This window comes from Impatiens glandulifera, chromosome 2 (genome assembly GCF_907164915.1).
Source record: "Impatiens glandulifera chromosome 2, dImpGla2.1, whole genome shotgun sequence".
In the NCBI taxonomy this organism is placed as follows: Eukaryota; Viridiplantae; Streptophyta; class Magnoliopsida; order Ericales; family Balsaminaceae; genus Impatiens; species Impatiens glandulifera.
Window position 1 is genome coordinate 6,960,851 of NC_061863.1, and position 17,461 is coordinate 6,978,311.

At 29.0% G+C, this 17,461-nt stretch overlaps 3 protein-coding genes across 3 annotated transcripts; 2 read left to right on the forward strand and 1 right to left on the reverse strand.

Moving 5' to 3' along the window:
* Positions 1-3,703: 3,703 nt before the first annotated feature.
* Positions 3,704-6,476, forward strand: LOC124926691 (eukaryotic initiation factor 4A). Its single transcript, XM_047466969.1, has 7 exons — positions 3,704-3,862; positions 3,946-3,994; positions 4,067-4,204; positions 5,487-5,726; positions 5,800-5,839; positions 6,149-6,246; positions 6,317-6,476. The coding sequence occupies exons 1-7, from the start codon at positions 3,804-3,806 to the stop codon at positions 6,332-6,334; spliced, it is 642 nt and encodes a 213-aa protein (XP_047322925.1). The 5' UTR covers positions 3,704-3,803; the 3' UTR covers positions 6,335-6,476.
* Positions 6,477-8,618: 2,142 nt separating this feature from the next.
* LOC124924247 lies at positions 8,619-9,751 on the forward strand. Its single transcript, XM_047464307.1, has 2 exons — positions 8,619-8,972; positions 9,479-9,751. Exons 1-2 carry the CDS (start codon positions 8,619-8,621, stop codon positions 9,749-9,751), a joined length of 627 nt encoding a protein of 208 aa, XP_047320263.1.
* Positions 9,752-15,815: 6,064 nt separating this feature from the next.
* On the reverse strand, positions 15,816-16,476 carry LOC124926782 (dirigent protein-like). The gene has a single exon (XM_047467077.1). The coding sequence runs from the start codon at positions 16,436-16,438 to the stop codon at positions 15,845-15,847; it is 594 nt and encodes a 197-aa protein (XP_047323033.1). The 5' UTR covers positions 16,439-16,476; the 3' UTR covers positions 15,816-15,844.
* Positions 16,477-17,461: the final 985 nt, after the last annotated feature.

Sequence of the window (17,461 nt, forward strand, 5' to 3'; positions counted from 1 at the left end):
AGGCTCAGGCTCATGCTCAGGCTTGTCACTTCCACCATCATTGTGAGCGCTTGGATTTTGTATGTATGCATTCAATATTTGAAGTATTGAATGTATGGATTGAACATTTGAAGAATTGCATGTTGAGATCTTTGTTAAGTTCTCAATTGTATCATGCACATTCTTCCAAGCATCAACACTTGAATTCTCCACATTCTCCGAATCAGCTTCATTCTCCACATCATGCACATTCTCCACTGTAGGTAACTGAATCCTATCAACAACCCTCCCTTGGCCGAATCCCCCATGTTCCTCTTCTTTTTGTACTCTTTCAGATACCATCTTGTCATCCCAACATGACAAGATAAGGAACTGTCTCTTGAATTTACTTCTTGTACTATAATCTAATACCCTGTCCAGGTAGCACAACTGAAACAAAGACACGACAATGCAGTTAATATGTTATGACATTGTAGAAAAGTAACATGACATTATAGTTCATCTAACATGACATTGTAGTTCGTGTAAAATGACATTGTAGTTCATATAACATGACCTTGTAGAAATGAAACGTGACATTATAGTTCATGAAACGTGTCATTCCAGAAATGATAGAAGGAGTCCAAAATGAAAGTTAGAAATAAATTACCATTAGAAAACTTAGTGGTCCGTGGAAATATGATTCTTCGTTTAACTGCCATTTCTCGACACTCTCGAGTAATCCATTCAGCGCGAATTTACACCAATTCATTTGTTTTATCTTGTTAACATCCATTAAAGATTTTAAAATTTTGAACCTGCAATTTTCAAAATATAAGCAAAATTAATAAAATGCAATACATAACATTATTCATTCTTAAGTATAAGATTGTTGTTTACCTGCACTGTGGATTTTGTGTTGTCCATAAGAAGCTCGAGACGACATAGATGACAAAGTCACGCTTGAAATTGTCATCTGCATTGGTGTTTGATAAAATTTTGTCGGTCATTGAGAGAGTGTTAGGAGCTCCTTTATTTTCATTTTCACACCACCTCCTCCTACAATCCTGCAGCATTGATAATTTGAAGTTGCATCTAGATATTCCCAAAGAGAGTAAGGAGCCGAATCCAATTTCTCTTACGCCTTTTTTCTGAACATCTGAGAGTTCTCGAACGAGATTGAACAGACCATTAGGCGAGGTTCTGGTGTTAAAAATGGCCTTTTTCCTTGTTTATATCTTCATAGAAGAAGCGGGAGGTGGATGTGGAGAAATTGCTTTCCTTTTTTTTATTCATGGAAGATGCGGGAGGTGGAGGTGGTGAAACTGCTTTCTTTTTTTTTTATTCACACTACAAAAAAATATGACAAATGAATTTAATTACAAGACAATACAATTAAAATAAAATAACAGGGCAATGAAGTTAAAATAACATGACATTGTTATTCACTAACATGACAAAGTAGTTCAAGTAACATGACAAAGTAGTTCAAGTAACATGACATTTCAGTCATGAAACATGACATTGCATAAATGAAACATGACAATGCAATTATGAAAAATGACAGTTCAGTTAAATGATATTGTTATTCACCTAACAAGACATTGCAGTTCATAAAACATGACAATGCAATTAAGAAAATAACAGGACAGTGCATTTAAGATAACATGACATTGTTGTTCACCTAACATGACAAAATAGTTCAAGTAACATTACATTGCAATTCGTGAAACATGACATTGCAGATCATGTAGCATGACATTGCAGTTCATTACAGTTCATTGCAGTTCATAAGCATGACATTGCATAAATGAAACATAATACATTTAACAGAGTTAATAGGACAATACAGTTAACAGAAATAACAGGACAAAATAATTCATATAATATTACATTGCAATTCATGAAACATGAGATTGCAGCTCATGTAGCATGACATTGGAGTTCATTACAGTTCATTACAAAATACATTTAACAAAGTTAATAGGACAATACAGTTAACAGAAATAACATGACAAAATAATTCATATAACATTACATTGCAATTCATGAAACATGACATTGCAGCTCATGTAGCATGACATTGGAGTTTATTATAGTTCATTACAGTTCATAAACATGAAATTGCATAAATAAAACATAATGTAGTTAACAAAATCAACTAGACATTGCAGTTAACTGTTGTTCGTTTGTTACATTCGTTCTTCTTCCTCATTCTGTTTATTCTTCTTCTTCACTTCGTTCTTCTTCTTCACTGTTTTCATCTCAATCATTGTATTCGTCTTTTTTGCTTCGTTCTTCTTAGAAACATCATATATAACCACTTGTTTATTTGATTCTTAAACATTACAAAAATGTCGCAAGTTAGATTATATAACCGAATGTACTAAAGTAAAAAATGATGAAGAAGTTACCATTTTGTGTTGAACGAAGAACGCGAGCAGACGATGGATTTTCTCTGATGATTAATGTTAGGGTTTTCTTTGAAGAACGCGAGCAGACGATGGAAATTGCTAGGATTCGAAAGCAGATGGATTTGAGAAAGAGAGAGAAATATGTGAATGTCTTGAAATGTTTGGGAAGATGAAAATGGCAAATGGAAGATGAAAGGGCGGGCTTCTGGGCTTTTTGGGTTTTTAGATTTTTTTTTTTTTATATTTTATTGGCCTACGTGGCCTGTCACGTAGACAGTCGCTGGGAGAATCGCTCTCCCAGTAGCTGTCCCAGTAGCTGTCTGTATCATTTCTCTTTTTATTTTAGATAAAATTGTAAAACTTTCTATTAAATCACCCTGTTAAATAAATAAAGCTCAAAAAAAATTACATACTATTAAAAAAAATTATTTTTAAATTCAATTTTTACATGTGTATAATGGTGTCTATCCGTTCGATTTTCAGATTATTCAAATTGTTTGGGTTTTTCGATTTTTTATTTTTTTTAGTCAATTTGAAAATTGAATTCAAATAAATTCTAATAAAATCGAATCCGAATTTGATTTTCGATTCGAATTCAAATATTTCAATTTTTTTTAGGTTTAGTGTCCAATCAATTTTAAATTCGAATTATTCAAATTTAAACAATAATTATTAAATCTAATTTAATATATAATTACTTAATTATATGTAATAAATTATACAATATATAATAAAATAAATAATGAAAATGAATTCAATTTGAGTTTGATTTTCGAGTTGGAAACATCTCACTCGAAAATCAATTACGATAAACGTATTTGAATTCGAATTAGTTTAAAATTCAATCGAAAATAAATTTTGAATTCGATAAATTTAAATTCAGTAAAATATTTTATTTATATCAAATATTGAACACCCCATATTAATATGAAAAAACATATTAAATAAAATAATTAAAAAATATTTTTTATATTTCATATTTTAAAATATTATAAAAAAAGTTAAAATTATTTTGATAATTTAAATTATTGTTTAATAATATTGAAGATGGATAAGGAATTATTTAGAAATAATTTTAAATGAGTTCTTTTTATTTTCAAATAAATTTATTTAAATGATTTTTTTTTTTAATTTAGGAAAATAGTACAGAAATCAATCACTTAATCATGATTACTGTTAATAGAAAGTATTATATTTTTAAAAGAAAAAAAATTAAGACCAAACAAATAATTTATAATTTGCCAAAAAGATTATAAGACAAAATTAATCTCTAGTTAGAATTTTGTAATATTTTATTTATTTATTTTTTTGCTGATAAGATCTATTTGCTAAAAATATAATATCGGCGGTAGATAACTTTTGGAGGAGGAGGCCGGAGGAGAACGCCGGCGGCGAGATAGAGAGATTCCGATTGACATAAATCTTGAATAAATGGCGATAGAAGCCGTTGAATCACTTTCGCCGGTTTCTCAATCACACACCAGTTACAGGTTTTTCGTAATCTCATCTTCTTCCCAATCTTCGCCGCTTAAATCTAGTGTCATTGACTCATATCTTCCGATCTTTGTTGCAGACAACCGCATCACTTTTACCTTCCCGTCGATAGACTTCAATTCAAGGAGGTTTTGTTTTCGTTCTTTGTTGTTCTCTGTCAATGAATTCGAATTATCTCTGAAATAATAGTGTCTGTTTAGGGAACTTTGGTGGATCTTTTGAGGACGATCGGTCGCTTACCATTGTTGCCAATAGTTGTGTGTTGTAGCACTCGCGACGTGCTTGATGCTGTAAGCTATGCCGTTGCTAATCTTTCACATATCTCCACTGCATCTCTGGTAATCTTTGTTTCTTATCTCTTCAACACCTTTAGTATTTTATATCCAATTCCAAATTAGAAGCTCTGTTTGTTGTATACTGGTGTTCCTGCAAGTTCTAGGTTAAAGTTCTGAGGTGGAATTGCTATTCTTATACTAATTGTTAGTTTAACTAGTGACACCGGCGGTTAACTATACTAATCATAGTCGTTCTGAGTTGAGTTTGGGTATGGAATGGTCAGTAATAGCCTATCTTTTCTCTAGCCTGGAGCCTGGTATGAACTTAAGGAATCGATCCTAATAGCTTGGCAGTAGGACTTGTTTCAGCTATTCACAAGGATAGCTCAAGGTTGGAGGCAGGAGCAGGCACTGCCATTCTAACCCTTCTCGGTGGATTCCATCCACAAACGCAAAGTTTATGGTTGACTGATATTGCTCATCATCATTTGGCTACTGCATTTGTTTTTTTCGTTGCTGTTCATATGTATAGAACTAACTTTGGGATTGGGCACAGACTCACAGTATAAAAGAATCTTTTATTATCTTTAAGAACTAGAATCAGCTAGAATATGAGGGGGAAATTAGAATAGAAAAGTGACTCAAAAAGTGGAAGGAAGAAGAGCTGAGGGGAATGCCCCTTTAGTTCAGACACCAAAATAACCTCCATATACTATTGATATAGGGTTGATTATATACAGCACAACCCTAATCTCTAAATTCTAAATGTATTCTACATGCTTCTAAAACTGTTAAGATAACACAGATTTGTTAGCCACTTTGATAATCATAATCTACCTCAGCTAGGTCATGACAAGTCATTTCAAGAACTGTATTTATAGAAGTTGTTATTGAAACATGAAGGGGTCATTATGTATGTTTACTCCAAATAACCTAATTTTCTATAACTTACATCAAATGGGGTGGTTATTCCATAACCATAAACCACATGGTTATTCAAATAACGACAGTTCAAAAAAGGCCTTGATGTTTATAGTTCTCTGATGACATAAAGCTCACAATAGATGCTATTGAAGAAAAAGGTTTCATGTAACATGTGTTTTGGCCAATGAACTATAATGGCTTGTTTGATGGAGGGTTATTTGGATTTAATATCCCATAATCAATCACTTCATCGTTCAAATAATCATATCTTGTCTTTTCCACTTACATTTCAAAGGGCGAATTGGACAATACACCCAAAATAACCCAATTATCTCATATCACTTATGAAATGGTGATTAATGCACTAGATTGATTATTACCCTTAGTATGAAAAACTAATATATACATGCGTTTATCTCAGTACAGTGACCTATCCTTAGCTGAACGTGCTTCTGTCTTAGAAAATTTTCGAGAAGCAACGATGAAATGGAACCAAATGGGTACCATCCGGAGTGAAGGAGATAGTGAAGAAACTGTTACTATAGAAGAGCAAAAATCTCATATGATAGTTGTAACAGATGCTTGCCTTCCACTTATTACATGCGGTGAATCTCCTATTACAGCTCGTCTTTTGATAAATTATGAACTTCCAACTAAGAAGGTAATAATCAGGCCCATCTAAGAAGAGTATAGTTTGCTTCATTTTCTTGAATTAATTTGAATTTTGATTGCAGGAAACATACATGAGGCGCATGACTACTTGCTTGGCAGCAGGTTTGTACTTAATAAGTTGTCTGTCTGTCTCAAAATCTAAAGAAAAAGTTTTAAACTGAAATTTGTATTATTGTAGTCTATATTATCAAAATATTATGCTTCCTTTATATAGAAGATGAAGAAGTAGATTACTTCCAGTTTATTTATTTTTTTCTTAAATCAAAGTTGTTTCTCTTAACATTTTTATTGAAAATCGAATCTAAAATCTTTTATCTCTTAGGCAAGATTTTTTCACTCGAACATTCTAACGGGTTAGTTTATTTGTACCTTTTGTGTTAAGGAAATTCTTTTTTTATTTTTTGAAACTAGACGGGATTGTGATCAACATGCTTGTTGAGGGAGAAATGATGACTCTAAAAGGCATTGAACAAAGTAGTGGCCTTGTCATATCTGAAATGCCCATAAATGTAAGTTTTGATTTCCCTATGTATTTTTGTTGTTTTTTTTTCCTTATTTTGTCGCGATATTGTGATTCAGATCCTCGAGATGCTTTGAGGTTTGTATATAGAGGAGGAAACTCACATTATAGTTGAGGTATGGAAATTCTAACATACATCTTTTTTTTTTCTCTATTATTGTGTTCAAAACTGAGTTGGATTGAGTGGATAAGATCTTAAGATGATAATCAATGACATAATTATGAAATATTAATTGTTATTTTATAATAAAAAGTTCATTTTAGAAAAATGAGTTCTTGTTTTCATTCATTTGTGTCATATTTGATATTTTAATATAGACTTTATTTTTAAACTGCCATATTTATAACTTGATATAACCTAGCTATATATGCCAACCAATCTCAATATCTAATTAGACCATTGCCATTTCCTATGCATGGGTCTACCCGACCCGACCCGACCCGGGAGTAAATACCCAATAAGAAATTGATACTGGCTTGTTTGATGTTGAGTTATTTTGAAATAATATAATTTTTTAGATATTTTGTATAAAAAGCCATTTATCTGAGTTATTTGAATAATAAAGTTGTGGGGTTTAAATTTTCATGTTAATATAAAAAAATGATTTTAATATTTAATATTTTAAAATATTATAAATAATAAATTTAATATTATTTTAATTACTTATTCGATTTGTTTTAAGAAGTAATTGAAAATGATATAATATTTATTTGAATTTTTCAAACTCATTAATTATTTTTCCACTCAATTATTATCATTACTTTATTATTATATTATTTTAAGATATTAAATATAATTTAGCAATTTTATTTAAATCATTCAAATATTTGTTTTAACAGATTTTTTATGCCCAAAAGTTAAATTAATCAAACAAGATTATTTGGATAAATTCTGCATTACTTAAAAAAATTATTTGTTTAGATTATTTTGATGAAGATTGAAATATTTTAAAAAGTAATAAATATTTAATATTTTAATTTGATATTTTAAACTACAAAATAAAAAAAGAAAGAGTGATATTTGATGAGACGCAAAATCTGACTTACAATTCCATTCTAATATATATATATATATATATATATTAATTTTTTTAGTATTTTCTTTAGTACACATGATTCTAAATTTTAAATCACTTCCATTCAAATATATTTACTTTATTTTTATTAAATTTTAATTTTAAATATAAAAGAAAACATTTTAATAATTAAATTTTTATTTTTTTTTATAAAATTTAAAAAAATCAAGATCAAAACAAGCACTAAGAGTTTGGAGTTTGGTTGACATTGGCCCTTATATATTATTATTATTATTATTTTAAAAGTTTTGTTTAAATTAAATATAATGGTAAAGATAAGTTATTTGAATTTTTAATTAATTAGATTAATATAATGATTTTTATTTAAAATTTTAATTTTATATGAAATAATATTTTAATAATTCGTATAATAATAATTAAAAATAAATAAAATATTAACAAAAAAAATTTAATAAAAAATTATAAGAAAATTAATATGAAATGAGCTTTAGAGTTTGTTTAATATATATATATATATATATATATATATATATATATATATATATATATATATATATATATATATATATATATATATATATATATATATTTAATTTTACTCTAAACTCAATATTTTCTCTTTTTACTTTCATTCTATTTATTCAATCATCGTCTTGTATAATTAAATATTAAAATATTTTTATTTAATAATTTCTATTTCCTCTATTTAGAGGGTATAATGGTAAATAAAATTTTAAAAAACAAATTAAAAAAAAAGTTAAACCAAGATTTTAATCAAAATCCAGATAAAAACCAAATAAGCTAACTTGAGACAGTTTGATCTTGGACTGTTTTAGTTTTTAAAATAAGATAATTTTTATTGTAGTATTATTATTATTTTAATTATTAAATGACTTAATTTATAAACTAAAATAGTAAAATATTTTTATTAAATATAAATAAAAAATAAAAAATAATGTGTTAATAATTCATCTTATAAAAATATCAAATACTTCACTTCTTATTTTTATTAAATATTTTTTTTCAAAAAAACTCATTAAAATCATAAAAAATAACTTAACATCCAATCATCTCTAATAAGTATCATTGAAGTTGATAAATTATTTAAAAAATAATTTCAACTAATCCAAATCAAACAAACTCTAAAAATTCTTATTTTCTTACCCATTACCACGCATGAAAGAAAATAGTGATAAAAAGTCAAAAGTCAGAAGTCAGAAATCAACATTCCAAATGTCAAAGCCACTTTTTAACCTCGGCCAAAATATAAAAACCGTTACTATTCATTGCTACTACTATTTTCTTTCAAACTAAATCCGGCTAAATGGAGTCCCCCATAATAAAACACGATCAAATCAACGACACAAACATTAATATCTCATCCGACCACCAATTCAACTGCCACCCCAACACCGGTAACAAACACTATCTCCTCAAGTGTTGCGGCTGCATAGCCGCCTTAACCTCGATTCTATTCGTTACGTTTCTAATCCTCTTCTTCACCATCTTTCGAATAAAAAATCCGATTATCAAACTCAATTCAATCACCATAAATGGCGTCATGATCGACACTAATGGTTCCAATTTCATATTAATCGCTGACGTCTCAATCAGGAACCCTAACTTGACTGCCTTCAAGTTTGGAAACGCAACCACTGAGATTTACTATGGAGCCAAGGTGTGTATATATACATATATATGTAGGAAAATCAAGAAAACTTTTATGAATAAAAATTTCTACACTTTCTAGTTCAAATGAATAGGGTTTTATCTTGAAAAATTGGCTAGGAAGTGACAAAATGTTTTACATAGTCTTATTAAAACCGCGCCTTGATTTAAATGAGAATTATTACATATTAAGAACAATATGAATTAAACGAGACTATTGTAGTGACATGAAGTCGTGTTAATTTAGGATGAACATTTAAACTGATCTCAACCATCGTAACGATCTAATTCGAACTGAAAAATATCTATTTCGTCAAAACTAAGACCGGATATAGAGTTTTGATTCAACTAACTAAATCAAATCACATCCGCATCTATGCACTCTTTTTGTTTTTGTTTAACAGTAAAATGTAATTTTGTTGGTGTTTTTTAAATAAATCACAGTAAAAAACATTTAAATGAAAGGCTATAAACTAATATCATGTATATATAATATGTAATATTTCAACAAGTTAGGTGATGGGAGAAGATATAATTCCGACTGGAGAGAGTAAAGCAAAGGAAACAATGCGGATGAACATGACGATTGAAATCATGGCTGGGAAACTCTTAGAAGACACCAATTTTCGGTCGGATCCGAAAACGGGAGAATTGAGGATGAGAAGTTATACTAGAATTGAAGGAAGAGTGAAGATAACGAGATTAGTGAAGAAACATGTTGTGGCCACGATGAATTGTACAATTATTATTAATGTCAAGTCGATGGCGGTAGAAAATCAGAATTGTTGAGAAAATCTATAGTTAATTTTGTATTTAATCTATAGATAATTAATTTGTGACTTATGAAGATAAAATAAAAAAAATGGTCATTATGATTGAGTGTATACACTTTTATGTGATACTTAATTTATTATAAGAAATATGTGAATATATTTTATTTTAACCAACTTAAGATTGTCATTTAAATTAAAGCTTATTAACTTAGGGATTAATGAAGAACTAAATGATATATTAAAGATAAATATGCTCCTGTCATCATCATCGATTTTGTCGTTTTGTTTGAGCTTAGTAAGAGCTAGTTAAAATTGTGAGCAATTATTTCATTATATATTTATTCAGTATCATAGATCTTAAAATTGTGAGCAATTATTTCATTATATATTTATTCAGTAGTATCATAGATGTTATATTCGACCGATTAGATATACGATCAAATAATTATTATTTGAAATGTTTTACACTAATTTTAAAAATTAAGTTAAAAATACAAATATAACAAAATTTTTAAATAATTATTTTTACTAAACAAAAACATAAAAATAAAGTTTATATAACTTCATTAATCAATACTACTTAATTAATATATATATATATATATATATATATATATATATATATATATATATATATATATATATATATATATATATATTTTGAGAAAACGGTTAAAACTATTTCATTAAAATCCCAAAAGTGGGAGAGTCAAGAATCAAAATTAGACAAACCCTAGCTATGATTAAAAGATGATAATTAGTAGCAATCACGTAAAAGAAACAGAGATTATAAACAAAAATTACAAACTGTATCAAATCATAATTATCCCAATCATAATTTTTTATTTCTATACCAACATAATGTTTCAACATGTTGTCTTCCTCTTCCTCTTCCTCTTGTCCTTCCTCTTCTCATTTCTATTCCTCTTGCAATGAAAATGGGATGAACTGAAGAGGTTGATGAATACTGCCTATTCTCATTTTGATTTCTTTCTTTATATGAACCCGTTTTGATTTGATAGAATAATTATTGTTCAGGATTTCCGGGCTCTTTACCTTATTGTTTTCAGCTTGAATTTCGAGATCATTGTCTTTATTTCCTTCAACTTCAGTTTTGGAATCCTCAACAACTTTGGATTCCTCTGTATCAACCTTGCAATTCTCTTCTTCCTCTAGATTAGCCTGAGTATCTTGCACTCTGTTTTCATCAGCAACCACTTCAACTTGATTTAATTAAGATGCCTCAATTATCTCTTCAACATGATTAGGTTGAGGTTTCACCTCCTCCTCCATATTGATTTGTTATTGTACACAATTTTCTTTATCTTATGTTTCATGTTCTTTAACCACATTCTGCTCTTTAATAATAGACACATTTGTTTCATTTTTCTACAACTTTACTTTCTGGTCTTTATGAATTTTCTGATCTTCTTTCTTAGCCAAATCACAATTTGGGCTTCCATGTTGGAAGGTATTGCAAAAAGTGCATCTATATGGCCTCCAATCATAAGTGATTTCCATGACAGCAGATTTTCCTTTTCTATTTACTAATGTCATACTATTCGGTAGTGTGCTTCTAGGATGCACCTCAATGCTAATTCTAGCAAAAGATAAGTGCTCCCCTCCTTCAGTAATTGAGTTCATGTATAATGGTCTACCCAATAAACCTGTAAAATGATTAAGGGATTCAGAATTATACATATGTGCAAGTATATTCCAGAGCTTGAACCATATTTGTGCAGTTTCCTTTGGCTTACTCAATAGGTTCAAGTTTTCAGACCATTTTTCCAACATCATACAGTTGGATCCTATATATGTATGCCCATTTCCTAGAATTTCCTCGAGATTAGAACCCTTCTTGAATTTAAGGAAATATAGATCATGGACATTTGCTGAAATTTTTTCCAGTCCTTTTCCTTCTCATTGCTTCAACATTGCATATTTAGTAATTGAGAAGGATACTCTATTTTTCCTATGTAGTTTCCCACAAGTACATTTTCTCATTCTTTTATACAGTTTCCTCTACTTCAGTAGGCAATTTAAATTCAAATGGAAAATTTAGTACCTCCACTTTTGTCTATGTATTGCCCAAGTAGATTTTTCCTTTATAGACATGATCTTCTGCCTTTTTGCATTGTTGTTATTTTAGACTTCATTAGTTTTTCATGTCGAGTTGCTCCTGATAGTATATGACTTATATATTGGAGCCTTCATCAGCTCCTTCATTGTAGCAACTGAACATTGAACAATTTCTTTATATTCTTCTTTTTTCAGCAGATTTCAGTTTTGAAGATAGTGGATGTTGAGTTGAATTGTAATCTACTATACTTTCTCCTTATTAATGATAATTTCTCCTCTTTTAAAATATATAAGGAGCTTTGTAATCTGATTATTGAGCCCAAATAAATTAGCTCTTTCATTATAGCGTATCTTCCAAACTTCTTCATTATCCCCTGTTTTATTGCATTATTTTCTACAGAAATTTTCTCAGCAGTAGTTGGAGCAGATTTCTTACTTGTGTTATTGTCCTACTGTTTTTTGCTGACTTCTTCAACAATTCTTTCAATTTCTTTGACTATTGTTTCCTTAATTCTTTCTAGCACAAACTCTCTAACTTTTTTTAGATTTATTATTTTTGTTCTTTCTCTTACCCATGTTGACAGAAACAGAGTAATAGAATAGAGTAATTGCAACAAACGACGCGATATATATATATATATTATTCTTATAGATAGTTTTTTTTTATATCAAAACCATATATCCTGCATTATAATCGATGAATTAGATGTCTTTTAGTTCGAATTGGATCGTTATAAATCAATTTAAACGCTTAACCCTAATAACTTATTTATCTCTCCCAAACTCATAACAAATAGTTAATTTGAAAATATTTATTAAAATCTTGTTTTAGATAAGAAATTATCAATAAATTTCTTCTAACTAAATTTTATTTTCAAAACTTGATCTCATTTGCTTCATTTGAAATACTTAAATACTTAAAACAGGTTACTTTGTTTTGTCCAAATCATGAATGCAAAAGTGAATGTTGAAAAGATTTTAAAACAGGTTTTTCTAGTTTACAAAGAATTGCCCAAGTTTGGGTCACCACCTTATTAGGTCTAATCTTGAAATGGAATAATTATTAACCAAATATTGCGATATAACAAATTATTGATATTAACTCCTAACCCATTTTTACACTAACACAAATCTCTTTAATAATTTACTTCATAAACAAATAAATCATATTAAGCTTACTTGGAATAAATTTACAAATAATTCAAATTGTTGACATGTTTGGAACAACATTTTCGTGTTCCATATACTTTGATCATTATTATTGTCCTTAAAGCAACATTTAAGGGTGTGTATCGTCTTCTCAAGAATAGGTCATTTTTCTAATCGTGATTTACTTATTATTTCTAAAACCAAATTAACTTTGTAGTTTTAAGATTTTAAATTATATTACGAGTTTATTATATGTCGATAGAATTCTTGAAATGAATTATCTATGAGTATTTAAGTTAAATAATTATAACATATATTTTTTAAAAATATATAAACAATTATAAAAAAAGCAGATATATGAATTTAAATAATTATTTTATGAAATGATACTGTAAGGGTGACAGCACGTGGAACAGCTGATCCCTCCCCTATTAATGATAACCTATTTTAGAAGTTAGCTCGTGTGGTAAAATGTCATACAATAATCAAATAATTATTATGGCCTTAATTAGAAACATTTATTTATTGGTTTATGTATTTCGATTTAGACACAGAAAGCTAAATATAGTCCAGACTAAAGACTAAATTTAAAATTTTATTTATGTTACAGTAATAATAATAATAATGATAATAAAAAAAAGTGGGGTAACCTCATCAAGGTAGTCTAATGGTAAGAGTCGGATTAAAAGACCAAAATGTCACGGATTCGATTCAATTTAAAAGCGTTTTGAGTTTAAGCGAGGACCATGACTATGAGATGTCATGCTAGTTCTCATTTAATTTCCAAAATAATAAAAGTAGGACAATATTTTAAAGAGAAAAATACAAATAATTAAGCTCCATTGGTAAATTTTGATATTCACCCTAAACATTATATTATTCATTTATTTAATTTACTTAGTTCATGTAGGGCATGCAATTTCTGACCCGACAAGAAAATACGACCCACATTGAAAAAAAATCAAGTTATGGTCATATAATTTTTGGTTCGTCGAAGTCGGATCGACCCGTTTAGCCTGATTAATAAATATGTTAAAATTGAATCGACCTCAAATAACCTAAAAAGACCTGACAATCCGTTTATAATTTTTATTGTGGGGGGTTTTGTGTTTGTCATTTTATACTTACTTACTCATGTTCTTTTGTAGGGTTTTTTTAAACGAATTTATGATTTAGTTTTATTCTTTTGTGTTCAGATAATTTTAATCTGAAATAGATATATTATCTTATTTACATGTTAAATTGAGTTGAGTCAGATCAATTAAGTTAATCAAGCTAGGTTCATGTTAATTACAAATGATCTGGTTCAAGTTATATATTTTGTTAGGAATACTAAACATGTTAGGTTCATGCCAATATCACTCAACACTCAACCCACTAACATGATTTTCTTTTCTAGCCTAGCGGTAATAAGAGGTGGATACTAACCTTAAGTTTCTAGGTTCGAGCCCGTCAGACGACAAGTTCTGCGCTTGGTTAAGTGTGGTTGTAGGCTACATACTTAATCTGTTGTCTCATTTTTAATTCAAAAACCCGCTAACATGCAAACTCGAACCCACAAACCCGATTCGATTTGAATTCTCACACATTCTTATATGTTGTTTTGAACTTTGAAATTATCTATTTTCATATGGTATTTAGATGATGATTTTTATAAGGAACTACTTCACAAAATCCGATATTAAAGAGAATCACATGACGTGGTTTATTTGAAGAATAGTTCAATACTTAATCTGTTGTCTCATTTTTAATTCAAAAACCCGCTAACATGCAAACTCGAACCCGCAAACCCGATTCGATTTGAATTCTCACACATTCTTATATGTTGTTTTGAACTTTGAAATTATCTATTTTCATATGGTATTTAGATGATGTTTTTTTTATAAGGAACTACTTCACAAAATCCGATATTAAAGAGAATCACATGACGTGGTTTATTTGAAGAATAGTTCAATACTTAATCTGTTGTCTCATTTTTAATTCAAAAACCCGCTAACATGCAAACTCGAACCCGCAAACCCGATTCGATTTGAATTCTCACACATTCTTATATGTTGTTTTGAACTTTGAAATTATCTATTTTCATATGGTATTTAGATGATGTTTTTTTTATAAGGAACTACTTCACAAAATCCGATATTAAAGAGAATCACATGACGTGGTTTATTTGAAGATTAGTTCAATATAAGTCATAAAAATTAAAAATAGTTTCAATTGGAAATGTTTTGTATGGACGCCTCTAATCTAAAATCAAATTAAATGTGACTATATGCATCTTGTGCCTTACCAAATGCGCTCTGAATTCAAAGGTTCAAATCAAATATATTATTACTATTAATATAACTTTCTTCACATTTGAATGATTATAATTTATTTGAAGAGACCAGTTATATATATATATATATATATATATATATATATATATATATATATATATATATATATATTATTTTTAATTTAAAAAACTAACACGACTCTATAATAGGTAGAATGTACTTAGTGAGAATTGAATATCTTATTGTTAAGATCCACCTTAAAAAGAATTCCATCACATTTGGTTGTAACTCATTTTCATATTCTATTTATTTAATTTTGTCATGTATATAATTCACCTATGCTATAGGCAATCTTCACAATGCAGTAAACTTACAAATTATCTGAATTCAGTCTTTTTAATATATTAATGAGTTGAAAATAGAATTACAAATATGAAAACATATAACAAGAAAATTTGACATAGAAATACAATAAATGATTCCAAAAAAATGGAAAAGAAAATTTTGAAACAAGCAAGCAAAACCTTTATTTGATTAATCCAAGTTGATAAATTGATGATCAAACAAATTAACCCCCCTTTTGTAAGGTTCATTTGTGAAAGATCTCAATATTGTTTCCAACATTCATACAACTTGATGTCAACCTTGAGCCTAAAATAAACCTCCCCTTCAAATGCATCCGTCATCAAAGTAGCTATTCCTCGAGTCATGAAGAAATCACCCGTCCCACCAATAACCGATATGTCCCTAGTCTTATTCATCAATGGATCCGCACCCGCAAAATTGATGCTTCCCCTATGATTCGTCGAGTTTAAGACGAATGAGAACCCTAGCCATGATGTGAAGATATCCTTCTTATCGTATAGATAAAATCCTTGAGCTCGGCCCACTGGGGCCGAGTGAAGATTGTTGTCAAGTGTGATTGGGTCATCGAACACCACGACATTTCCAAAGTGGTTCTGAGTGGCTAAGATGGTTCGGTTGCCCCAAGCTGGGGCTCCAACTATGGCGGAAGTTGCATTGTGAGAGTTGTGTCCGTTAAATATGATGTCATGAAAGTAGAGAACTAGTCTTTTGCATGGTGGCGAGGTTTTGAACCGTGGAGCTTTCATGGAATGGGCCATGGCCTTCGAAGATGTTAGTAGGAAGAGACCAAGGAAGAAGAAGAAGATGCAAAAGAATGTTTTGTTAGATGCCATGATTATAATGAAGGCTTGGTGGTCTCATGGGCATGAGAGTTAATGGCCTTATATAGGGATTTGGTATTTCATTTTGTGTTGAGTTTTTTTTTTTGGTTAACTACTTTATTTTTTATGTCCCTCTCTTGTTATATAGTTAATTAAAATAAATAAAAATATTTTGTATACTTGCTTTCATTTTTATATTTTAACTCTAACTAATCAAACAACTCAATCCTAACCCACTACTCAATACTCATGCATCCACCCAAACCAACAAAACCCTTGTTGTTCCTTTCTTGAAAATAAAACCTTTTTTTTTTATAGTTAAAGCAAGATCTTTCCAATCGAAATAACAATGTCGGATATACCATTTTATATTCATGGGCAACTCGATAGGTTCTAATTACTATTCACTCCGATTACTTTTTGAATATAGGAAGTTAATCTAACACCATACCACCACGACTTTTACGATTTTTACATTCATTGAAGGTGTCAATATTATTAATCATGGTTAGTTTCTGTTTGTGTTAATACAATATTAGTCGTGTTTTTTTTTCCATTAAACAAACCCATCATAGATTATATTTCTTACACAAAAATTCTAGTTTATTTATTAAAAAATTCAAGAGAAAGAAAAGAAGTGAGTTAGTTATCTTAGTTTGTTGGATCTCTATTAACAAATAATAAATAAAAACCATGTTAATGAAATAAAGCTTGACTTTCAAGACAATTCCAGATCATCTCTTTGAAGGTTTAGTGATGGTGGTCCAATCAACCAAATCAAACCAAATCAAAACCTAAAGAAATATTATTTTCTTTATTTTTATTAGCTTGAAACCTAAGGTTTCATCATGATTAGTTGTGGACATGTGTTTGAAAGTTTAAACCTCGGAAAATGTAAAAAAACATAAATAAAAAGAATTATTATGCAAAAGAAAAAGACTTTTTTTTTTTTTTTATGATAATAGTATTATTGAAACTAATCATATAGGTGATCAATGTCTATAATTTAAAAAAAAAAATTGGGTTGGTGCATCT